Genomic DNA, 24080 nt, shown 5'->3' on the forward strand with positions numbered 1-24080 from the left:
CTCCGCTACCCTTTTCCCTCCCAGACCACGAATTAGAAGATATTTGGAAGAAAGAACTCAGGGCGTTAGAAAGGATTGGGGTATATTGATACAACTTGTCCTGGAACATGTGTGGGACCAGAAATCTTTATGAATAAATGAAAAGATAAGGCGTTTGGAAGCCACAGGTGGTTGTTGTTTTTGTTTTGTTGTTTCTTTTTTTTTTTTTTTTTTTTGTTGAGACAGAGTCTCGCTTTGTCGCCCAGACTGGAGTGCAGTGGCCGGATCTCAGCTCACTGCAAGCTCCGCCTCCCGGGTTCACGCCATTCTGGGACTACAGACGCCCGCCACCTCGCCCGGCTAGGTTTTTGTATTTTTTAGTAGAGACGGGGTTTCACCGTGTTAGCCAGGATGGTCTCGATCTCCTGACCTCGTGATCCGCCCGTCTCGGCCTCCCAAAGTGCTGGGATTACAGGCTTGAGCCACCGCGCCCGGCCCTGTTGTTTCATTTTTATGGCCATTTTATTTGTAGTTTTTTATTTGTATAGATTTAGGGGATACAAGATTTCTTACATGTATATACTAAATGGCCATTTTAAAATTAATTTCATGCTCAGATGTCATAAGTGGCAGGTGTCTTTAGCTAGACTGTTGTAGTTATTGCTCAATGCCACTCATGGTGTCCTACCTCCTATTTGGAAACCATCTCTATTGTTTTCTTACTGAGATTCTTTGGAGTCAGGAACTTGAAGGGATGCTTGGAGTGAGTAGATTTGAGGGTCCAGTTATGGAGTGCTACTAAAACATTTTCTTCTCTCCTGGCCTCTGGAAGCATCTTTAGCTTTGACTTTGGGCAAGTCTCTGTACTTTTCTGGCCTGCTTTTCCAGGATTTATAAAATTAGAGCTTAGGCTTGACGTCTGTGATAAATAAATATTCACTCTGTGCCTTATGGTGTAGTGTAGTTTTTTAAAATGTCTAGGTCTCAAGACACAAACTTTAAAAAAAAAGTCACGGACTTATATTTAATTCATCATTATTTTCTATTTAGGGCAAATTATAACATTTCTTAAGGTTTTTTTTTTTTTTTTCTTGAGACAGGGTTTCATCTCTGTCACCCAGGCTGGAGTGCAGTGGCACCATCTCAGCTCACTACAACCTCCACCTCCCAGTTCAAGCAGTACTCCCACCTCAGCCTCCTGAGTAGCTAGGACTGCAGGCACACACCACCATGCCTGGCTACTATTTTTTTTTTTTTTTTTTTTTTTTATTGTTTAGTAGAGACGGGGCTCTGTTAAATTTTTGTATTTTTGGTAGAGACGAGGTTTTGTCATGTTGCCCAGGCTGGTCTCTAACTTCTAACCTCAAGTGACACACCCACCTCAGCCTCCTGAGTAGCTGGGATTGCAGGCACATGCCACCACGCCTAGCTAATTTTTGTACTTTTAGTAGAGATGGGGTTTCACCATGTTGGCCAGGCTGGTCTTGAACTCCTGACCTCAGGTGATCCACCTGTCTTGACTTCCCAAAGTGCTGGGATTACAGACATGAGCTACCATGACTGGCTTTTTATTTTTTTGAGACAAGGTCTCACTCTGTTGTCTAGGCTGAAGTCTAGTAGCTTGATGTCAGCTCACTGCAGCCTTGACCTCCTGGGCTCAAAACGATTTTCCTCTCAGCCTCCCAAGTAGCTGGGACCATAGGTGTGTGCCACCATGCCTGGTGAATTTTTGTATTTTTGGTAGAGACAAGGTTTTGTCATGTTGCCCAGGCTGGTCTCTAACTCCTGACCTCAAGTGATCCACTTCAGCCTCCAAAAGTGCTGGGATTACAGGCTTGAGTCACCGTGCCCAGCCAAATTTAAAATGTAAAAGTTGATTACAAGGATGTGGAGAAATTAGAATCCTTATACATTGCTGGTAGGAATATTAGATGGTTCAGCCTTTGTGGTAAGCAGTTTGATGGTTCCTCAAAAAGTTAAACATATGGATGGGCACAGTGGCTCACACATGTAATCCCAGCACTTTGGAGGCCAAGGCGGGCAGATCACTTGAGCTCAGGAGTTCACGACCAGCCTGGGCAACATGACAAAACCTTGTCTCTACCAAAAATACAAAAATTCACCGGGCATGGTGGCACACACCTATGGTCCCAGCTACTTGGGAGGCTGAGAGGAAAATTGTTTGAGCCCAGGAGGTCAAGGCTGCAGTGAGCCAACATCAAGCCACTGCACTTCAGCCTGGGCAACAGAGTGAGACCTTGTCTCAGAAAAATAAAAGGCCAGTCATGGTGGCTCACGTCTGTAATCCCAGCACTTTGGGAAGTCAAGACAGGTGGATCATCTGAGGTCAGGAGTTCGAGACCAGCCTGGCCAACATGGTGAAACCCCATCTCTACTAAAAATACAAAAATTAGCCGGTCATGGTGGCAGGCATCTGCAATCCCAGCTACTTGGGAGGCTGAGGCAGAAGAATTGCTAGAACCTGGGAAGTGGAGGTTGCAGTGAGTTGAGATTGTGCCACTGCACTCTGGCCTGGGTGATAGAGCAAGACTCCACCTAAAAAAAAAAAAAAAAAAAAAAAAAAAAAAAAAAAAAAAAAAAAGCCCGGGTGCAGTGGCTCATGCCTGTAATCCTAGCACTTTGGGAGGCTGAGGCGGGTGGATCATGAGGTCAGGAGATAGAGACCATCCTGGCTAACACGGAGAAACTCCAACTCTACTAAAAATATTAAAAATTAGCTAGGCGTGGTGGCGGGCGCCTGTAGTTCCAGCTACTCAGGAGGCTGAGGCAGGAGAATGGCATGAACCCGGGAGGCAGAGCTTGCAGTGAGCTGAGATCGCGCCACTGCACTCTAGCCTGGGCAACAGAGTGAGACTCTGTCTCAAAAAAAAAAAAAAAAAGTAATTTTCTGGCTGGAACCGTGTAGGGTGTCGTAAAGAAAAAGGAGAGGGCCAGGGTGTGGTGGCTGACACCTATAATCCCAACATTTTGGGAGGCCGAGGTGGGCAAGTCACCTGAGGTCAGGAGTTCCAGACCAGCCTGACCAATATGACGAAACCTCGTCTCTACTAAAAATACAAAACAAATTAGCCGGGCGTGGTGGCAGGTGACTGTGATCCCAGCTACTCAGGAGGCTGAGGCAGGAGAATTGCTTGAACGCAGGAGGGGGAGGTTGCATTGAGACGAGATCGCGCCATTGCACTCCAGCATGGAAGACAGAGACCCCCTCTCAAAAAAGAAAAAAAAAAGGAAAAAAAGAATGAGGTTCCTGCTATGCCAGAAACCCTTAAAAAGCGAAGGAATTTCCCAGAGTTGAAGATCAAAGGCCTGAGAAAGAAGTTTGCCCAAAAGATGCTTCAAAAGGCAAGGAGGAAACTTATCTATGAAAAAGTGAAACACTATCACAAGAAATATAGGCAGGTATACAGAACTGAAATTCAAACGGCTAGGACGGCCAGAAAAGCTGGCAACTTCTATGTACCTGCAAAACCCAAACTGACATTTGTCATCGGGATCAGTATCAGTGGTGTGAGCCCAAAGGTCCAAAAGGTGTTGAAGCTTCTTCGCCTTTGTCAAATCTTCAATGGAACCTCTGTGAAGCTCAACAAGGCTTCAGTGAACATGCTGAGGATTGTAGAACCATATATGGCATGGGGGTACCCAAATCTGAAGTCAGTAAATGAACTAATCTATCAGCGTGGTTATGGCAAAATCAGTAAGAACCGTATTACTTTGACAGATGATACTGTGATTGCTTGATCGCTGGGTAAATATGGCATCACCTGTATGGAGGATCTGATTCTTGAGATCTATACTGTTGGAAAATGCTTCAAAGAAGCAAATAACTTCCTGTGGCCCTTGAAATTATCCTCTCCACAAGGTGGAATGAAGAAAAAGACCATCCATTTTGTAGAAAGTGGACATGCTGGCAACAGGGAGGACCAGATCAACAGACTTCTTAGAAGAATGAACTAAGGTGTCTACCGTGATTGTTTTTCTAATCTAAGCACTTAAACAGTACCTGCTCTCAAATTGGAGGGAAAAAAAGAAAGTTAAACATGGAATTACCAAATGATCCAGCAATTCTGCTCCTAGGGATACACCCAAAAGAATTTAAATCAGGTGTCCAGGCTGGGTGGGGTGGCTCATGCCTATAATCCCAGCATTTTGGGAGGCCGAGGCGGGAGGATTGCATGAACCCAGGAGTTCATGGGCAACCAGTCTGGGCAACATGGTAAAACCCTGTGACTACAAAAAATACAAAATGGGCTAGGTGTGGTGGCTCATGCCTGTAATCCTAGCACTTTGGGAGGCGAGGCGGGTAGATCACCTGAGGTCAGGAGTTCAAGACCAACCTGGCCAACAAGGTGAAACCCCATCTCTACTAAAAACTACAAAACTTAGCTGGGTGTGGTGGCTCATGCCTATAATCCCAGCATTTTGGGAGGCTGAAGTGGGTGGATCACCTGAGGTCAGGAGTTTGAGACCAGCCTGACCAACAGGAAGAAACCCCGTCTCTACTGAAAATACAAAATTAGCTGGGTTTGGTGCTACATGCTGGTAATCCCAGCTACTCGGGAGGCTGAGGCAGGAAAATCGCCTGAACCCAGGAAGCGGAGATTGTGGCGAGCCAAGATCATGCCATTGCACTCCAGCCTGGGCAACAAGAGCAAAACTCTCAAAAAAAAAAAAAAAAAAAAAAAAAAAAGATTAACTGTGCATGGTGGCTCATGCCCATAATCCCAGCATTTTGGGAGACTGAGGCGGGTGGATCATGAGGTCAGGAGATCAAGACCATCCTAGCCAACATGGTGAAACCCCCTCTCTACTAAAAATATAAAAATTAGCTAGGCATGGTGGCATGCGCCTGTAGTCCCAGCTACCCATGAGGCTGAGGCAGAAGAATCACTTGAACCCAGGAAAAAGAGGTTGCAGTAAGTCAAGATCATGCCACTGCACTCCAGCTGGCTGTAGAGGGAGATTCCATCTCAAAAAAAAAAAAAAAAAAAAAAAAAAAAATAGCTGGGCATGGGGAGGCTGAGGCTGGAGAATCACTTGAACCCGGGAAGAAGAGGTTGCAGTGAGCCAAGATCATGCCACTGCACTCTAGCCTGGGTGACAGAGCGAGACTCTGTCTCAAAAAAAAAAAAAAAAAAAAATTTAGCCGGCTGTGGTGGCACACGCCTGTAATCCCAGCTACTTGGAATGCTGAGGTGGGAGGAGGTTGAGGCTGCAATGAGCCATGATTGTGCAACTACATTCCAGCCTGGGTAGCAGAGCAAGACCCTGTCTCCAAAAAAAAAAAAAAAAAAAAAGGAAAAGAAAACAGTTGTCCAAACAAATTCTTGTACACAAGTGTTCATATCAGCACTTTTTACAATAGCCAAAAAGATGGAAACAACACAAATGTTCATCAGCAAATGAGTGGATAAACAATTGTGATAAACCCATATAATCAAATATTATTTGACCATAAAAAAGGATGAAATACTGATATATGCTACAATATTTTGAGGATGAACATCAAAATGCTTTGCTAAGTGAAGGAAAGCCAGAAACAGAACACATATTATATGATTACACATGTGTGGAATATTCAGAATAGGTAAACCCACAGAGAACAAGAGCAGATTTGTGGTTGCCAGTGGCTGTTGACAGGGAGTGGGGAGATGGGAATGAGAAAATGGGGAAATGGGGAGTAACTTCATGGGTATGGAGTTTTATGTTGGGGTGATAAAAATGTTTTGAAAGCCCAGCACAGTGGCTCACGCCTGTAATCCCAGCACTTTGGGAGGCTGGGGCAGGTGGATCACCTGAGGTCAGGAGTTCAAGATTAGCTGGACCAACATGGTGAAACCCCATCACTACTAAAAATACAAAATTAGCCAAGTATAGTAGCACATGCCTGTAATCCCAGCTACTTGGGAGGCTGAGCAGGAGAATTGCTTGAACCTGGGTGGCTGAGGTTGCAGTGAGCTGAGATCAAGCCATTGCACTCCAGCCTGGGCAATAAGAGCAAAGCTCCATTTCAAAAAAAAAGGTTTTGAAACTAGATAGAGGTGGTGGTTGTACCTATTACTAATGTACTAATATACTAAATACCATTATATTATTCTCTTTAAAGTGGTTAGGGTAGGCCGGGCGTGGTGGCTCATGCCTGTAATCCCAGCACTGCGGGAGGCCGAGTCGGGTGGATCTCCTGAGGTCAGGAGTTCAAGACCAGCCTGGCCAACATGGCGAAACCCTATCTCTATTAAAAATACAAAAATTAGCCAGGTGTGGTGGTGGGCACCTGTAATCCCAGCTACTCGGGAGGCTGAGGCAGGAGAATCACTTGAACCCAGGAGGCGGAGGTTACAGTGAGCCAAGATCGCGCCATTGCACTCCAGCCTGGGCAATAAGAGCGAAACTCTGTCTCAAAAATAAATAAATAAACAAATAAAATAAAGTGGTTAGGCAGGGTATGGTGGCACCCTGGGAGGCTAAGGCAGCAGGATCACTTGAGCCAAGGAGTTTGAGACCAACCTGAGCATCATAGGGAGACCCCATCACTTCAAAAAATAAAAAGTTAGCTGAATGTGGTGGTACATGCCTGTAGTCCCAATTACTCAGGCGGCTGAGACAAGATGACCATTTGAGCCCAAAAGTTCAAGGTTGCAGTGAGCCGTGATCATACCACTGCACTCCAGCCTGGACCGCAACTCAAAAAAAAAAGGTGAATTTTATGTTGTATGAATTTCAATTTTTTTTTTTTTTTTTTTTTTTTTTTGAGACGGAGTCTCGCTCTGCCGCCCAGGCTGGAGTGCAGTGGCCGGATCTCAGCTCACTGCAAGCTCCGCCTCCCGGGTTCCCGCCATTCTCCTGCCTCAGCCTCCCGAGTAGCTGGGACTACAGGCGCCCGCTACCGCGCCCGGCTAGTTTTTTGTGTTTTTTAGTAGAGACGGGGTTTCACCGTGTTAGCAAGGATGGTCTCGATCTCCTGACCTCGTGATCCGCCCATCTCGGCCTCCCAAAGTGCTGGGATTACAGGCTTGAGCCACCGCGCCCGGCCAGAATTTCAATTTTTTAAAAATAATTGGGGAGGCCGAGACAGGCGGATCACGAGGTCAGGAGATCGAGACCATCCTGGCTAACCTGGTGAAACCCCGTCTCTACTAAAAAACACAAAAAACTAGCCGGGCGAGGCGGCGGGCGCCTATAGTCCCACCTACTCGCGAGGCTGAGGCAGGAGACTGGCTTAAACCCGGGAGGCGGAGCTGGCAGTGAGCTAAGATCCGGCCACTGCACTCCAGCCTGGGCGACAGAGTGAGACTCCGTCTCAAAAAAAAAAAAGAAAAGAAAAGAAAAAAAAAAAAATAATTGATTACTTGTGTACACTTTTCTGTATGTAAGTAATACTTAAGTTTGGAAAACTTTGGTGTAGTAGAAACAGCATGAGATTTGCCAAGCACTGTGCTGGCTATTAAACATATCTAATCTCATAATATACATTAAGCACAGCCATTGTGGGGGTGGCAGACAGTATGACCCAGATAAATATGAGGCCCTGATTTCTTTCTTTCCCTTTTTTTTTTTTTTTTTTTGAGACAGAGTTTCACTGTTGTTGCCCAGGCTGGGTTGCAATGACGTGATCTCGGCTCACTGCAGCCTCCGCCTCTCAGGTTCTAGCGATTCTCCTGCCTCAGCCTCCTGAGTAGCTGGGATTACAGGCATGCACCACCACGCCGGGCTAATTTTGTATTTTTAGTAGAGACAGGGTTTCTCCATGTTGGTCAGGCTAGTCAACCTCAGGTGATCCACCCGCCTCGGCTTCCCACAGTGCTGGGATTACAGGCATGAGCCACCATGCCTGGCTCCTTTTTTTTCATTGTTATTAAGATGGAGTCTTGCTCTGTTGCCCAGGCTGGAGTGCAGTGGCGTGATCTCGGCTTTCTGCAACCTCTGCCTCCCAGGTTCAAGCGATTCTCCTGCTTCAGCCTCCCATGTAGCTGGGACTACAGGCGTGTGCCACCACACCCAGTTAATTTTTGTATTTTTAGTAGAGACAGGGTTTCACCATGTTTGTCAGGCTGGTCTCGAACCCCTGACCTTGTAATCCACCCGCCTAGGCCTCCCATAGTGCTGGAATTACAGGCGTGAGCCACTGCATCCAGCCTCCTTTTTTTTTTTTTTTTTTTTTGTTTGAGACAGAGTTTTACTCTGTCACCCAGGCTGGAGTCCAGTGGCGAGATCTCAGCTTATCACAACTCCCACCTCCCGGGTTCAAGCGATTCCAAAGTGCTGGGATTACAGGTGTAAGCCACTGCGTCTGGCCTCTTACACTTCCAATGAACCCCACAGCTTGTAGCACATTGCTTTGTGTGGTAAGTGTCTCTATTTGTGGTCCTAGCAGGAAATGAATAGCACAGTCAAATTAGGATAATTTGGGGAAGAGTTTAATAAAATGATAATTACAAAGAAGTAGGCAGGGTGTAGGGAAATCAGAAAGCATAGTGCAGTGCCTTAGTACCCACAGCTCTATTGTGATCACCTCCAAGCTCAAAAAGATGAGGGTGGAGCAGTCGTGTAAAGAGGACTTTCTCAATAAAAACTGTGACTTTCATTGATACCGTCCATTTGGGACAACTTCCTGAAGCAGAAAGCAGGGTGGAGACTGAATTCAAGGGAAAACATATGATGTCTGGTACAGCATACAACAGCATTCATTCAGAGGAGGGTGGGAGTACTGAGCCCAGGAGAGGGAGAAGGAATGTAAAGCCTGCGAGAGGCTGCTCAGCAGTTTTCTGGTCCCTTAGCCTACAGGATTAGCAGCTTCCTAACAGGCAATTATCTCTCTGGACCTGTTTATTCTATCTATAAGTTGATGGAATTAGTCTAATGATATCTAAGGTCCCTACTATGTGCACAGCTACTGCGACAAGGTCCTTAGCTGCATGATCTTTAATTCTGACAAAGGTTACTATCACAAACATTTTAACATTTTTACTCTCGTGGTTACAAATCAGCAATCTCTGGCACTATTACAACAAACCTTTCAGTATTTACAGAGAAGTTATCTGCCCTTCTTAGCAACTAGCCAATCAACAACTCAACTTTATAGTAAGTTACAGAATTTATTCTGTACAGTGTATTCTGTACAATGTATTCCATACATTAATGTATTTTGTGGTAAAATAGTAACTTTTAATTTTGGATGGTTAAACTAGACGAGCTGAGATTTAACCCACGTAAGCGGCTGCAGAGCCGCTACCCTTAACAGCTCTCTCTCGGGATTCTAACATTCCCTTCCGTGACGGAGAGACCGCAGGCTGGGACACGCATCCCGGGACGGATCCACAGCTGGGTGGGGAAGGCTGCGCCCGGCGGGCCGGAAGCCGGGCGGTGGCGTGCAGGAGCCCCGCCTTCCTGGGCTGGATTCGGGCGGGGGCGGGGCCTGAGGCAGCGGGAATCCCGACCCCGCCCCTTTCCCCACCCCTCCATTTCTCGCCATGGCCCCTGCACTGCTCCTGGTCCCTGCTGCCCTCGCCTCTTTCATCCTGGCCTTTGGTACCGGAGTGGAGTTCGTGCGCTTTACCTCCCTTCGGCCACTTCTTGGAGGGATCCCGGAGTCTGGTGGTCCGGGTGAGCGGGAGGGATCGGGGATGAACTGGGAGTAGGAAGGTGGAGCCGTAGGAGAGGGATCGAGGGCGGGGCTTGGAAACAAATGACAGGGGAAGTCCCAGAGAGGGAACTCGAATCTTGAAAGCGGCCGAGAAGCTACAGGGGAGGGAGACCTGAGTTCTAAATTAGGAACTCAAGGATTACAGTTTTGGAGAGGTGGGAGAGTGAGGACTGAGGGAGCCGAAAAGGGCGATAACCAGAGTATTCTAAGTAAAATGTTTTGTAGAGAGGGCTGTTGAGAGTGTTAAAAAGAAGGAGCATTTGGAGAACCGAAATAAGAGGGGCAATCCAGCGGTGGCCTCTCCAGCCATGCTTTTTGCAACTGCCTAACATGCGTTGTTCTATAAATCCTCTCCCCTAGGTTTGCAGGAGGCCTAGGGAAGAGGGCAGAAACTAGGAATGGAAAAGTGAGATGGGCACAGCCTAGAGAGGAAGCATTAAGGCTCTTGAAAGCAGTAGGGACATGGCCTGGGGCTCCAAAAGGAGATGAGGATGGGGGAAACATTTGCCACCTTTTCGATCTTTTGTCTCTTTCTCCCTCAACTTCCTGTAGATGCCCGCCAGGGATGGCTGGCTGCCCTGCAGGACCGCAGCATCCTTGCCCCCCTGGCATGGGATCTGGGACTCCTACTTCTATTTGTTGGGCAGCACAGCCTCATGGCAGCTGAAAGAGTGAAGGCATGGACATCCCGGTACTTTGGGGTCCTTCAGAGGTCACTGTATGTGGCCTGCACTGCCCTGGCCTTGCAGGTATGAGGCCCTGGCCTTGCAGGTATGAAGTCCCTAAGGGAGACCAAGTGTGGGAGGGGTGCCCTGGATTGGAGGGGCAAAATATGGGTTCAGGAGGAGAACTGAGGAACTAATCTCAGCTTCCATTCCTCCACAGCACATACCCTAGTTTTTATCAAGAAGGGTGTACTTGTCCTTCCCCAAGCACAATACGTGCATTCTCACCTTTGCAACTTTGTTCATGTCCTGCTTGAGATCCCTTCCTTCTCTTCAGTCCTACCCTTTCTTCAAAACCACTTCCCTAGGTCTGAAGAGGCCTTGTCTGTCTTCTCATTGGGTGGTTGGCATAGGCTACTACTTTGTGTAGCTATCAGGTCACCCCATCTGTTCTGTAAATTCTCAGGGTGGAGACAGGCCATCCTTACATCTTTGGGACCTCACCCAGCATGCACCCTCCACATGGTGAATATTTGGTGGTGATGCTTAGGTGAGAGGTGGGGGAGAGTTGCAGGCTAGCCTGTGGTGGGGGCAGCTCTGGATCCGGGTCTCCCAAGGTCGGGCAGGGTAGGGCACTGGGATACGAAGCCCCTTATCCTTCCACAGCTGGTGATGCGGTACTGGGAGCCCGTACCCCGAGGCCCCGTGTTGTGGGAAGCTCAGGCTGAGCCATGGGCCACCTGGGTGCCCCTCCTGTGCTTTGTGCTCCATGTCATCTCCTGGCTTCTCATCTTCAGCATCCTTCTCGTCTTTGACTATGCTGAGCTCATGGGCCTCAAACAGGTGAGGCTCTGAGATCCCTACCTACGACCTCTGACCCGTTTTAGAACTACTCTTTCCCTTTCAAGGGTTTCCCTCCTCCCATGCTCTTCTACTGTCTCCTTGATTCTCCCTCATGACCCTTCCCTCAGAAGGACAGCAACCATGGGCCTCCTGGGCCTGGGGAAGGTACATGGATCATAAGTCAGGATCAGGGATCCAAGTCTCAGAAGAGGGGTTCCTGGGCCTGAGTTCTAGAAGGCTGGTGCCTGGAAGAGGAGGAAAGAAGCGCCCAAGCTGAGAAAAGGGCTTGACTCAATTTCTAAACTCTTCTCCCTCTTAGGTATACTACCATGTGCTGGGGCTGGGCGAGCCTCTGGCCCTGAAGTCTCCCCGGGCTCTCAGACTTTTCTCTCACCTGCGCCACCCAGTGTGTGTGGAGCTGCTGACAGTGCTGTGGGTGGTGCCTACCCTGGGCATGGACCGTCTCCTCCTTGCTCTCCTCCTTACCCTCTACCTGGGCCTGGCTCATGGGCTTGATCAGCAAGACCTCCGCTACCTCCGGGCCCAACTACAAAGAAAACTCCACCTGCTCTCTCGGCCCCAGGATGGGGAGGCAGAGTGAGGAGCTCACTCTGGTTACAAGCGCTGTTCTTCCTCTCCCCCTGAATTCTAAATCCTTAACATCCAGGCCATGGCTGCTTCACGCCAGAGGCCCAAATTCATGGACTGAAGGAGCTACCCCTTCCACTACTTGAGAGTTTATTCTCTGGGTCCAGCTCCACACCCTAAATTCTGAGTTTCAGCCACTGAACTCCAAGGTCCACTTCTCACTAGCAAGGAAGAGCGGGGTATGGAACTCATCTGTCCCCTCACTGTTTAGGGCATGACACTTTCGCCCTCAACAGCCTCCTGAGAAGGAAAGGATCTGCCCTGACCATTCCCCTGGCACTGTTACTTGCCTCTGTGCCTCAGGGGTCCCCTTCTCCACCTCCGGCTTCCACTCCAAGAAGCTGGACCAGGGTCTGCAAGTTCAATGGTCATAGCTGTCCCTCTAGGCCCCACACCTTGCCTCACCACTCCTGGTCCTAGTCTCTGCACCTCCTTAGGCCCTGCCTCTGTGCTTAGACCCCAACCTAGTCAAGGGTATTCTCCTGCTCTTAACTCGATGACTTGGGGCTCCCTGCTCTCCTGAGGAAGATGCTCTGCAGGAAAATAAAAGTCAGCCTGATTTTTCTACATATGGCATGCAGTCTGTCAGTGTCTCCCAAGCTGCAGGGCTGAGTTTGGAAAAGAAAGCCAGAGGGAGCCTGGGAGCGCCGAACTGGAGTCTGGGCAGCCACCACGCCCTCTGGCAACCGCTGGGCTTCGGCCACCCCCCGCCGACCCGGCCCACTTTGCCAGAGCGGCCGGGTCTCCATTCCCATTCCTTCAAATTCCCTTTTTCCTGGCAGCCGACCCGGAGACCCAAGGGAGACAGGTTGAAGCTAGAAAGAGTCCGGCAGCAGCTCTGGTAGGGGGGCGAGCTTCCAAAACCTCTGGTTTCTGAGCGCCTCTCCTGCCGCCCACTCCACAAGGCCCCCCACAGCCTGGCGGTTGCCCTCGACCCGCAAAAACAAAGGCCTGCAGAGGTTGGACCTCCAGACCCAGATGAGAAGGCAAAAGCGTAGGGAGGAGCTGCAGGAGATGGGAAGGGCGGGCCCGGCCCCGAGCAGCTGCCGCTTCCTCCCAAAGTCCCACGAGGGGCCTGAGTCACGGGCCACCGCCCTGGGTCGGCGAGCTGGGGGAAGGGATCTGGACACCTGGGGTGTCCGGGCGGGAAGCTGGTGAGGGCCCCTGGGGACACAGCGGAGGGCCAGGGATTGGGACAAGAACAGGGTAGTCCCGGAGCGAGTCCCACGCGGGGTGGGAGGGAGCTAGGCCCCGCCCCCTCCTCGGCTCCGCCCTGCGCCCCCATCCCTCTCCTCATTGTCCTTAGACAAAGCGGTCGCCGCCCCCGCCCGGCCCCCTGGTCTCTGTCTCCGTCCCACCTCCTTTGCTGCCTCTTTCCCTCCTCCTCTCCTTCCCTCCTCTCCTTCCCTCCTCTCCTTCCCTCCTCCCCTCCCTCTAGTCTCCGGATCTCCCTCGGTCCCTCTCTCCTCCTCTTCCTCTCTCCGGACGCCCGGCTCCTCGGCACCCCCTCCCGCGGGGGTCCTGCGGCGTGTGAGTTGACTGAGGGGCTCAGACTTGGGGAGTGGGTGTCTCCTCGCTCCGGTCCTTGCTCCCATCCCTGGCCCGGATCTTGGCTGTCTCCTCTTTGTGCCGAGATTGTCAGTCTGTGCGTCCAGAGCGGGGTGGAGACTGCCGGCTCTGTCACGGCTCCATGAGAGCGGGGACGGGGCACAGGACTTGCAGGCGCCGGGGAGAAGAGACATGGAGCCGGCCCTCGGCACTCTGGGGTCGCGTGGCGCAGCCGGTGGGGGAGGCAGGCGGTGGTGACGGGACAGGGTGGGGGTGGACGCCAGGGTTCTGGGAACGCGCTGGCAGCCCTGACGCCCGGGTTCCGAAAGTCCCGGGGGTGGGTATTTCCCCCGACCCGCCTCGGGGGCGGAGTGCGGGGCAGAGGGGTGGGGGCTGGGGAGAGGCGTGGCCCGAGCGGTGCTGGAAGGGGAGCCGGGACCTTTGGGGCCCGCGCTGAGACGCGCCGGGTTGCTGCCGCCGCGCTCCTTTCCCCTCTTCCTTGGTTTCCCTTCTCCCCTAGACCTCTTCGCTTTCCGCTCCTCCTTGCCTCCCCAACACCCCCTCAGGTCCCGTTGCCTCCTGGTCCTTCCAGGGATTCCTGGTCCTTCCTTCCCACACTAGTCTCCCTGGGGTATCGCTGAGGCAGTCTGGCCTGCACCCAGATTCCCCTCACCCCAGCCTCATTTCTCTCTTCTCCCTCACACCAACTTTCCTTTTCGCCCTTCTCTCTCTGTCTCACATCCTAGAGACTGTCTTTAATACGCATTAACCCTGACTGCCACATCTGGCTCCTGCCCTCATTGCCTCCAATCTGGACTCTTCCTCTCACATCACCCCCACCACCCCCAACTTGGGCTCACAACTTCTCTTCACTTTTTCCATTTCCCCAGTTCTCTGCCTTCCCTCTTTCCCTCTGTCCTCATCCTTAGCCCCCCTGCCCTGCTTTGTGTCCCACCTCTCCCCCTCCACTTCCTCTCCTCCCACCCTCAGTCTCCCCCCTGGGCCTCTCTGGAGCCTCTCCTTCCTGTTCTCTGCCCCCAGTGCTCCCTACCCTCACCTCAAGGCGACCATGGCCACCATCCCAGACTGGAAGCTACAGCTGCTAGCCAGGCGCCGGCAGGAGGAGGCGTCCGTTCGAGGCCGGGAGAAAGCAGAACGGGAACGCCTGTCCCAGATGCCAGCCTGGAAGCGAGGGCTCCTGGAGCGCCGCCGGGCCAAGCTTGGGCTGTCCCCTGGGGAGCCTAGCCCTGTGCCGGGGACTGCAGAGGCTGGCCCTCCAGACCCAGATGAGTCTTCGGTCCTTCTGGAGGCTATTGGGCCAGTGCACCAGAACCGATTCATCCGGCAGGAGCGGCAGCAGCAGCAGCAGCAGCAACAAAGGAGTGAAGAGCTGCTAGCAGAGAGAAAGCCTGTGCCTCTGGAGGCCCGGGAGCGGAGACCCAGCCCTGGGGAGATGCGGGATCAGAGCCCCAAGGGAAGAGAGTCAAGAGAAGAGAGACTAAGTCCCAGGGAGACCAGAGAGAGGAGACTGGGGATAGGGGGAGCCCAAGAGTCCAGCCTGAGGCCTCTGGAGGCTCGGGACTGGAGGCAAAGCCCAGGAGAGGTGGGAGACAGGAGCTCCCGACTGTCAGAGCCATGGAAATGGAGGCTGAGTCCTGGAGAAACTCCAGAGCGGAGTCTGAGACTAGCAGAGTCTCGAGAGCAAAGCCCCAGGAGAAAAGAGGTGGAAAGTAGACTGAGCCCAGGGGAATCTGCCTACCAGAAGTTGGGCCTGACAGAGGCCCATAAATGGAGACCTGACTCCAGAGAGTCTCAGGAACAGAGTTTGGTACAACTGGAGGCAACAGAGTGGAGGCTGAGGTCAGGAGAAGAAAGACAAGGCTACTCGGAAAAATGTGGCAGAAAAGAAGAGTGGCCAGTTCCAGGGGTGGCTCCGGAAGAGACTACAGAGCTGTCCGAGACCCTGACAAGGGAGGCCCAAGGCAGCAGTTCCACAGGAATGGAGGCAGCAGAGCAGAGGCCTGTGGAAGATGGCGAGAGGGGCATGAAGCCAGCAGAAGGGTGGAAATGGACCCTGAACTCCGGGAAGGCTCGAGAATGGACACCCAGGGACATAGAGGCTCAAACTCAGAAACCAGAACCTTCAGAGTCAGCAGAGAAGCGTCTGGAATCTCCTAGTGTGGAGGCTGGAGAAGGGGAGGCTGAGAAGGAGGAGGCGGGAGCTCAGGGCAGGCCTCTGAGAGCCCTGCAAAACTGCTGCTCTGTGCCCTCCCCCCTCCCACCAGAGGACGCTGGGACTGGAGGCCTGAGACAGCAGGAAGAGGAAGCAGTGGAACTCCAGCCCCCACCACCAGCCCCTCTGTCTCCCCCACCCCCAGCCCCAACTGCCCCCCAACCTCCTGGGGATCCCCTCATGAGCCGCCTGTTCTATGGGGTGAAGGCAGGGCCAGGGGTGGGGGCCCCCCGCCGCAGTGGACACACCTTCACCGTCAACCCCCGGCGGTCTGTGCCCCCTACGACCCCAGCCACCCCAACCTCTCCAGCCACAGCTGATGCTGCAGTCCCAGGAGCTGGGAAGAAGCGGTACCCAACTGCCGAGGAGATCTTGGTTCTGGGGGGCTACCTCCGTCTCAGCCGCAGCTGCCTTGCCAAGGGGTCCCCCGAAAGACACCACAAACAGGTAGGGAAGCAGCCAAGCCAGACTTCTTAGAAGCCCACTTGTCAATTCTCTTTGGACTCTGGTCTTTATTTCTTTTTTATACCCCTGTTTTCTTGTCTTCCTCTCTTCTTTCTTGTTAATTCCTGCCACCACCCTTCCTCGCTCTGCACATACACCCTTCCTTCTCAGAGCCCTCCTGTTCCATTTTGAGCCCAAAAGATCCTGCCCCAGCAAAGGCCGTCTCTGGGTGTGTCTCTTTCAGGGTGTGCCCGGCTGCTCATTCTCCCTTCCCTTGGGCTCTGAATTTTCAGCCCCCTTTTCTTTCCTTCCTTTCCTGAGTGTGACCCGCCCCAGCCCATCCAGTGGGAAAGCCCAAACTGACAAGCTTGAATCAGTGAGGGCAGCGTCACGAGGGTGAAAGCACTTGCAGTTTTTCTGCGGAGAAGGGATAGGGAGCCTGGGGTGGCGGAGGGGGTGCGTTTGTGTTCTAGGGAGAAACTGTAGGGAGAAGTGAATGGAGGAAGGTCCAACTGCCCCATGGGAAAGAGGGCAGAGCTGAATAGGGACATCTTAGGATGGAGGGGAGAGGGGAGATGGAACTGGGCCGGCCAAAGAGCAGAGAGAAGGCTTTTGAACCCTGAGTCTGCCCCATGGGAGAGACACAGAGAGGCCATTTGAAGTGGGTGACCTCGGGGTTGCACACCCCCAGCTGGGCCACTGCTTCAGACAGTGCTCCCTTCTCTCTTGGGACAAGAAAAGCCTTCTCCTCTTCCAAAATACTCCCGCCCCTCACTCCCCCGTCCTTCCTCCCTGGGTTTCCCCTCCCTCCCAAGAACTGGCTTAGGGTTCGGTTTTCCCCTCTCTTCCTGCCATCCTGGACTCTCCCTCCCCTTAGGGTAGTGAAAGAGAGAAGTGAATTTGGAGACAGTTTTGAGAGCAGGCACTGGCCAGGGAGCACAGTGGGAGTTCTGGATAGGGGTCAGGGCTGAGGCCAGCAGAGGGTCAGAGGTTAGACTTGCAACAAAGACCTGCAGGAAAGTGGGGGCAGCTAGGCTAACTCCCCCTGGCCCTGGCCTCATTTCTTCCCTGTGCACGCCCACCTGTTTCCAGCTTGAAAATCTCTGGCGAGAGAGAGGTCCCACCTCAGACATCTCAGACTTAGGAAGTCCCTCCAGTCACACACATCTCCCCAGAGCCTGGGATGCCCAGTCTCATTCTCATCCCCTGTGTTAACATCCTCAGATTTGATTTTTTTGTGTCCTCAGTGTCAGTGGGGAACCACAGGGACTAAAGATATGGGTTAAGCCTGGGGTGGAGGGGGGTTCATTTGATTGCCCAATTCATCTTCACATGAAGCGTAAGTTCACACCCCTGAGCCATGGTGCTTGGGAACCTACCCTCAGCCCTCTGACTGCTACCATCCTGTTCCCCTCAGGGCTGGGCAGATGAAAAAAACAGAAGTCCGGAAATGCTACCCGGGTGAGGTGTTCAGAAAAGTCACTTCCTACTGAGAGAGGCTTGTGCCTCTGGGGAAGAATGAGCAGAGGGAAGCATGAAGCTTTGGGGCCCAAAGCCCAGGGAGCATCCCAGGGGAGCCAGGAAGCAAGTGCAGGGCAGGACCCATGCTGGTGACCATACCTAGGCCAGAGAGCAGGGGAGCCGGAAGCAGATCGCCCAAACAGGAAGCCTGGGGTGGGGGCCGGAAGGCTGGTGGGGCTGAGTGGGGAACCCTGGGCTCTGGGCCTGCCAGAGCTGTGCTCAGGATGTGGTGAGAGAATAAGGAAGCAGCCACTGCTTGGGTGGGGGTGGGGAAGAGGCAGCACAGAGTTCTTCTGACCCAGATGCCTCACCCTCCACCCTCTCCCCACTCTCAGCACCCTGCTCTTCAGGGACTGGGTGCCTTGTCCCAGCTCTGCTGCAACACACTGGCTCAGGAATAGGAGATAGGAGGACCCTGCCACCAACCCCCGCTTCACCTTCCCTAAATAACTCGTTTGCAGGCTAAGTCCATCAAACTTATCCCTGCCATCAGGAGAGAAATCCCAGCCCTGCCACTGGAGCCCAGGGGATGGCTGTGGCTGGTGCCCTACCCCAGAGGCCTCCTGGGCTGAGAGACCAGCCCTATTGTGACCTTATATAGCTGATGGGAGAGGAGCAAGTGAGTCACCCTCTCTCTACCCGCCCCCCCACTCCCATGCAGGCTGTGCATTCCTGAGAAGTCCAGTCAGAAGCTGGTGGGGGGTGAGGAGAGAGGCAGGGTAGGGGGGAGATACAAACATAGACCGAGAGCAAATAAAATAAGTCCTTTTTCAGAATAGATAATAAAGTACAGAGGTTATTATTCCAAAAGAGGATATGAGAAGAAAACAAAAATGGGTTCCCAGAAATGTGGGTAAATCTGTCAGTAACAGAAACTAAGTGGTCGCTTCTGAGAACTTGGGATATAAGCAGTCTGGCTGCTATAACTAGATTGTACCAGCAGTTCCACAGACATGAACTGGGGGGTCAAATATGTATAGGCTGGACCACCCCCAGATTGTTTCCCCAGCATTGGTCCTCTGATGGCACCTCATCTGAGGTTTGAACAAACTCTAAACTCTTGCACTGTAGCAACTTTCAAGCTCCTTTTTTCTTTTCTTTTTTTTTTTTTTTTTTCTGAGACAGTCTTGCTGTCTCCCAGCCTGGAGTTCAATGGTGAGATTTCGGCCCACTACAACCTCCACCTTCTGGCTTCAAGTGATTCTCCATCCTCAGCCTCCTGAACATCTGGAACTACAGGCGCACACCACCAAGCCCAGCTAATTTTAGTATTTTTAGTAGAGACGGGGTTTCACCATGTTGGCCAGGCTGGTCTCAAACTCCTGACCTCAAGTAATCCCCCTGTCTTGGCCTCCCAAAGTGCTGGGATTACAGGTGTGAGCCACTGCGCCCGGCCCCAAGCTCCTTTCAACAGCAGACACGAGTATAATAAATTAGTAAATTATCTAGGAAGTTAGAAGGTGGTAAGTGACTATGAAAAAAAAAATAGAACAGTGGAACTTAGAGGGTCAGGAAGCAGGGGGAGTGAATATGGAGACTTCAAAATGGGGTGATCAGGAGGGTCAGAGCCATGGGGATATTTCAGGGGAGTGTTCTAGGCAGAAGGAATAGCTAGTACTTTTCTGGTCCTGAGGTGGGAGTGCGTGGAGGGACCAACGCCAGTGTGGCTGGAGTGAAGGAAGAGGCCAGAGAGGCAAGGGGAGGGTGGCACATTGGGAGCACCCTGTAGGCTTTGGTCAGGCTCTGGGCACCTTTGGGGCAATCAAGTAGACTTTTTTTTTTGAGGTGGAGTCTCACTCTGTTGCCCAAGCTGTAGTGCACTGGCGTGATCTCGGCTCACTGCAACCTCCGCCTCCCGGGTTCAAGTGATTCTCCTGCCTTGTCCTCCCGAGTAGCTGGGACTACAGGCGTACGCCACCATGCCCAGCTAATTTTTTTGTATTTTTAGTAGAGACGGGTTTCACCATGTTGACCAGGATGGTCTCAATCTCTTGACCTTGTGATCCGCCCGCCTCGGCCTCCCAAAATGCTGGGATTATAGGCATGAACCACCGCGCCCAGCCTCGAGTAGACTTTTTGCTCCAAGTGAGATGGGGAGACAATGTGGGGTTTGGAGCCAACAAGGAGTAACATACACAGTTCCCGAGTTCCATTTTCCCATGGGGACCCAGGTGTCATATCTGATTTTTTTTTTTTCTTTTTTAGAGACAGTGTCACTCTATTGCACAGGCTTGTCTCCAACTCCTGGGCTCGAGAAATAATCCTGCCTCAGCCTCCCAAAGTGCTGGGATTACAGGCGTGAGCCACCGTGCCCGACTGGTGTCATATCTGATGCAGCTCTTAGCAACCACCTGCCCAGCCACCCTTCTGGCTTCTCCCTTTTCATACCTCAGTCCATTTGGGGACTCAGGGATGTTCGACTGGCCCCAAGTCCTCCCAAACAGATGCCAGGGAAGGCCTGAGTAGATCATTTGGACCTTTCCAAGTAGTCCACATGGAATCCTCCTGCTGTCTGCCTAATCCCTTTGGCTCCTAGACTTAATCCCACCCTGCCCCTTCCCCCTGAGCTTCTTAAGAGGGCAAAGGGGAAGGGTAGAAAGGCAGTGAGAACAGCTGGGACTCACCTGCTTTTGGCACAGTGTGATTTTTCTGTGCCCTGTCTGGTATTTTGTCTCTGCGCCTGTCCCTTTGAGCACACTGTGGGCCCCCACCCCAGGTTTGTGTGGACTTTCCTTTCTGCCCTTGTCATCTCCCCCAACCTTTCAAGGTGTCAGCGGCTAATCTTTCCCCTGTGTGTTGTGGGAGTCTCTTGGTTCCTCTAGGCCTTTCTATTCATCTCCCATCTCTTCCCAGGCCCTAGACCCCCTTTGCTATGGATAGGAGAGGAATGAGGGGAGTGGGAGGGAACAGGTGCCCAGGCTCCTGGGTTTCGCATAGGACAGCAAGGGGCTGTGGGTATGAAAACCATGGTTTTGGTTGAGACTGGCTCCCCAGCCAGTTCTTTCCCCACTGGCCAGTCTGCTGGGCTCCTCTGGGAAGTTTACTCTTTCCCCACTGGCCAGTCTGCTGGGCTCCTCTGGGAAGTTTACTCTATTGCCTCCAAGGTGCCCAAAGACTCGGTTCTGATCACAAGACTAATCGCCACGTATTTTAATTTCTTTTTACCCCTCTGCCTCCCACACTCGAAAGAGCAGGGACCTTGGTCTTATGTTATTCACTTCTGCCTCCCAAGCCCCTGCCAACCTACAGGGCAAAGTCTGATGTTTTGAAATTATATGATCGAAGAAGGAAACTCTGGGATTGGAAAGCCAGTGTGTAAAGGAAAACTGGATCCCAGAGTGGATGGGAGAGAGTGAGGGGGGGCGCCTAAGTCCAACCCCCACCCCCACCTTTCCCCCGCCCCACCTGCTCCCTTGCAGACTCCCCCCCCCGCCCCCCCGCTTTCTCCCCCTCAACCCCCACGGGCCTCACCCCTGCTGACCTTGCCTCCTGCCCCCTTTTTCTCCCTCCTTCAGCTTAAGATCTCCTTCAGCGAGACAGCCCTGGAGACCACGTACCAATACCCCTCCGAGAGTTCGGTACTGGAGGAGCTGGGCCCGGAGCCTGAGGTCCCCAGTGCCCCCAACCCCCCAGCAGCCCAACCCGACGACGAAGAGGATGAGGAAGAGCTGCTGCTGCTGCAGCCAGAGCTCCAGGGCGGGCTGCGCACCAAGGCCCTGATTGTGGGTAAGCGGAGGCTCCGCCGGCTCGAGAGCGCCCCCTGCTGTCAGAGCTGGCGCTGCGGTCCAGGAGAGAAGAGGAGGGAGGATTGCATGTAGGCGCTTGGAAGGGGCTTGGTGGTCCTCTGGTCCAACCTGCTCCTTCAATAGATGGGCAAACTGAGGTCCCGGGCAGTGAAGTACACATTGAGTCTTCAAGTTTCAAAACGAGAACTCTTCCTGAGTACCGTAATCTGGTCAAAACCACAGGGTGGGTCGACAGGCCTGAGTTGGAATTGCAGCTTGTCTCTTAATTGTGTGATCTCAGGGAAACCATCCGATATCTGGCTTTAGTTTATTATTTATGAAATGAAGTTAATAATAACTACCTCCTGTGGCTCATGCCTGTAATCCCAGCACTTCGGGAAGCCAAGACGGGTGGATCGCTTGAGCCCAGGAGTTCAAGACCACCCTGGGCAACATGGCAAAATCCTGTCTCTACAAAAAAATACAAAAATTATCCCGGTGTGGGCCAGGCACGGTGGCTCACGCCTGTAATCCCAGCACTTTGAGAGGCCGAGGCGGGCGGATCATGAAGTCAGGAGACTGAGACCATCCTGGCTAACACGGTGAAACTCCATCTCTACTAAAAATAAAAAAAAATTAGCCGGGCGTGGTGGTGGGCACCTGTAGTCCCAGCTACTTGGGAGGCTGAGGCAGGAGAATGGTGTGAACCTGGGAGGCGGAGCTTGCAGTGAGCCGAGATCACCCCACTGCACTCCAGCCTGGACAACAGAGCGAGACTCCATCTCTAAAAAAAATAAATAAATAAAAATAAAAGAATTAGCCAGGCGTGGCAGTGCAAAGCTGTGGTTCCAGCTACTTGGGAGGCTGAGGTGGGAGGATCGTTTGACCTCAGAAGTTGGAGGCTGCAGTGAGCCGATATTGCACCACCCACTGCACTCCAGCCTGGGCAATAGAGGAAGACCCTGTCTCGAAAGAAACAAACAGGCCAGACACGGTGGCTCACGCCTGTAATTCCAGCACTTTGGGAGGCTGAGGCAGGTGGATCACTCAAGGTCAGAAGTTCAAGACCGGCCTGGCCAACATAGTGAAAACCCATCTCTACTAAAAATACAAAAATTAGCTAGGCATGGAGGTGGACACCTGCAATCCCTGCTACTCGGGAGTCTGAGGCAGGAGAATCACTTGAAGCTGGGAAGCAGAGGTTGCAGTGAGCGGAAATGATGCCACTGCACTCCAGCCTGGGCTACAGAGTGAAATTCCGTCTCAAAAAAACAGAAACCAAAAACTACCTCCTAGAGTTGTAGAAAAGATTAAGTAATTTATTTTATTTAATTAATTAATTTATTTATTTATTTTGAGATAGCGTCTCCCTCTGTCGCCCAGACTGGAGTGCAGTGGCACAATCTTGGCTCACTGCAACCTCTGCCTCCCAAGTTCAAGCGATTCTCATGCCTCAGTCTCTCAAGTAGCTGGGATTACAGATGTGTACCATCACACCTGGCTAGTTTTTATATTTTTAGTAGAGACAGGGTTCCCCCATGTTGGCCAGGCTGGTCTTGAACTCCTGACTTCAAGTGATCCTCCCGCCTCAGCCTCCTAAATTGCTCAGATTACAGGGGCTCCAGGCCAAGATTAAGTAGTTTTTGTGAAGCACCAAGAGCCACAGCTGGATATCAAATTACTTAATCTCTCCTGGAGTTATGGTGACATTAAACAGTTATGAGGATGCTTGGCACAAAATCCGAGCTAAATGAGTGATGGATGTGGTTACTGATGGTAACGTGCTTTAGATGTGGAAGATATTATAGGACTTCCTGCATGCCAACTGCCCTTCAATTTGTGTGTGGGGGAAGGGTGGGCAGAAGGCAGAGGCTCTCACTCATTCTCTGTCATTATTGCCCCCTCTCCCACAGATGAGTCCTGCCGGCGGTGACCATCTTCAACATAGGGATATACCTCCTTCCTTCTTATAACTGAAGATCCTGGATCCCGGAAGATTCAGGGCAGCAGACCCTGATAATGAGCCTGGCAGGGAAGGGCAACAACCAACATCTTGTAACTTGCTTTCCCCACCCTGTTTCTGGGGGCAGAGCCAATTGCCCAATTTCTACCCTAATCCAAAGTCCCTGGTGTGGGTGGGGTTAAACGTGCTGGTACATCCTGGGTGATCTAAGAGTGAGCGCCAAGTGCTGAGAAGGAGCACAGAACTCCCTGGAGGGTGGAGATGGAGCACCTGCCCTCCATGGCAGGGTACACTCTCCCCACAGCCTTCCTCCCCACCATCCCGTGGGGACTCTTGGGATTTAAGCACTCATGTCTCTCGAGGCCCAGAGCCCACTCCATTTATAGGCACATCTCCCTCATTTCCTAGGTCACTGCCCCTTTGTTTACAGCTCCTGCCTCCTCCTTGACCACAGCCTGGTTTACAAATTCCACCAGCTCCCAGCCCCACCTGCCAAAGTCCCAGGTTTACAAGCCACGCTTACTTGCTGTGTCTGCGTGGAATTCTTTCCTCTCTCCCCTCCAGTCTTCTCATTGGAGTGACCTGAAGGTGTGGCTTCCTCCACTTTTTCTCAGTATTACTTTGCCTTAGTTTTCCCCAAGAGGGAAGGCTGGAAATCTTAACTCTGTACCTGTTGATACTTATTTAATTCTGTTTCTCCTAGTGGTTCACAATTGAACTGAATTGAGATGGTGTCGGGTGGCTAAGGAGACCCCTCACCTCTCCTCCCCCATTGTGCCGCCTTTATCAATTGCCTGTCTTGTTTTGTTTTGTTTTTTAACTTTCCATAATAAAATGGAGTTCTCTCCAA

At 51.9% G+C, this 24080-nt stretch overlaps 2 protein-coding genes and 1 pseudogene across 12 annotated transcripts; all 3 read left to right on the forward strand.

Moving 5' to 3' along the window:
* Nucleotides 1-3231: 3231 nt before the first annotated feature.
* On the forward strand, nt 3232-3954 carry LOC720151 (large ribosomal subunit protein uL30 pseudogene; annotated as a pseudogene).
* A 5495-nt stretch (nt 3955-9449) lies between these two features.
* On the forward strand, nt 9450-12365 carry NRM (nurim). 6 transcript variants are annotated; one of them, XR_013416054.1, is made up of 4 exons: nt 9450-9600; nt 10193-10411; nt 10972-11148; nt 11468-12365. XR_013416054.1 is itself a non-coding variant. In XM_077998746.1 (4 exons), exons 1-4 carry the CDS (start codon nt 9468-9470, stop codon nt 11747-11749), a joined length of 807 nt encoding a protein of 268 aa, XP_077854872.1. In that variant the 5' UTR covers nt 9450-9467; the 3' UTR covers nt 11750-12365.
* A 502-nt stretch (nt 12366-12867) lies between these two features.
* Nucleotides 12868-24080, forward strand: PPP1R18 (protein phosphatase 1 regulatory subunit 18). Of its 6 annotated transcripts, none has more exons than XM_077998731.1 (5): nt 13186-13326; nt 14386-16024; nt 18668-18697; nt 21058-21268; nt 23181-24080. In XM_077998731.1, exons 2-5 carry the CDS (start codon nt 14414-14416, stop codon nt 23198-23200), a joined length of 1872 nt encoding a protein of 623 aa, XP_077854857.1. In that variant the 5' UTR covers nt 13186-13326; nt 14386-14413; the 3' UTR covers nt 23201-24080.

This window comes from Macaca mulatta, chromosome 4 (genome assembly GCF_049350105.2).
Source record: "Macaca mulatta isolate MMU2019108-1 chromosome 4, T2T-MMU8v2.0, whole genome shotgun sequence".
NCBI lineage: Eukaryota > Metazoa > Chordata > Mammalia > Primates > Cercopithecidae > Macaca > Macaca mulatta.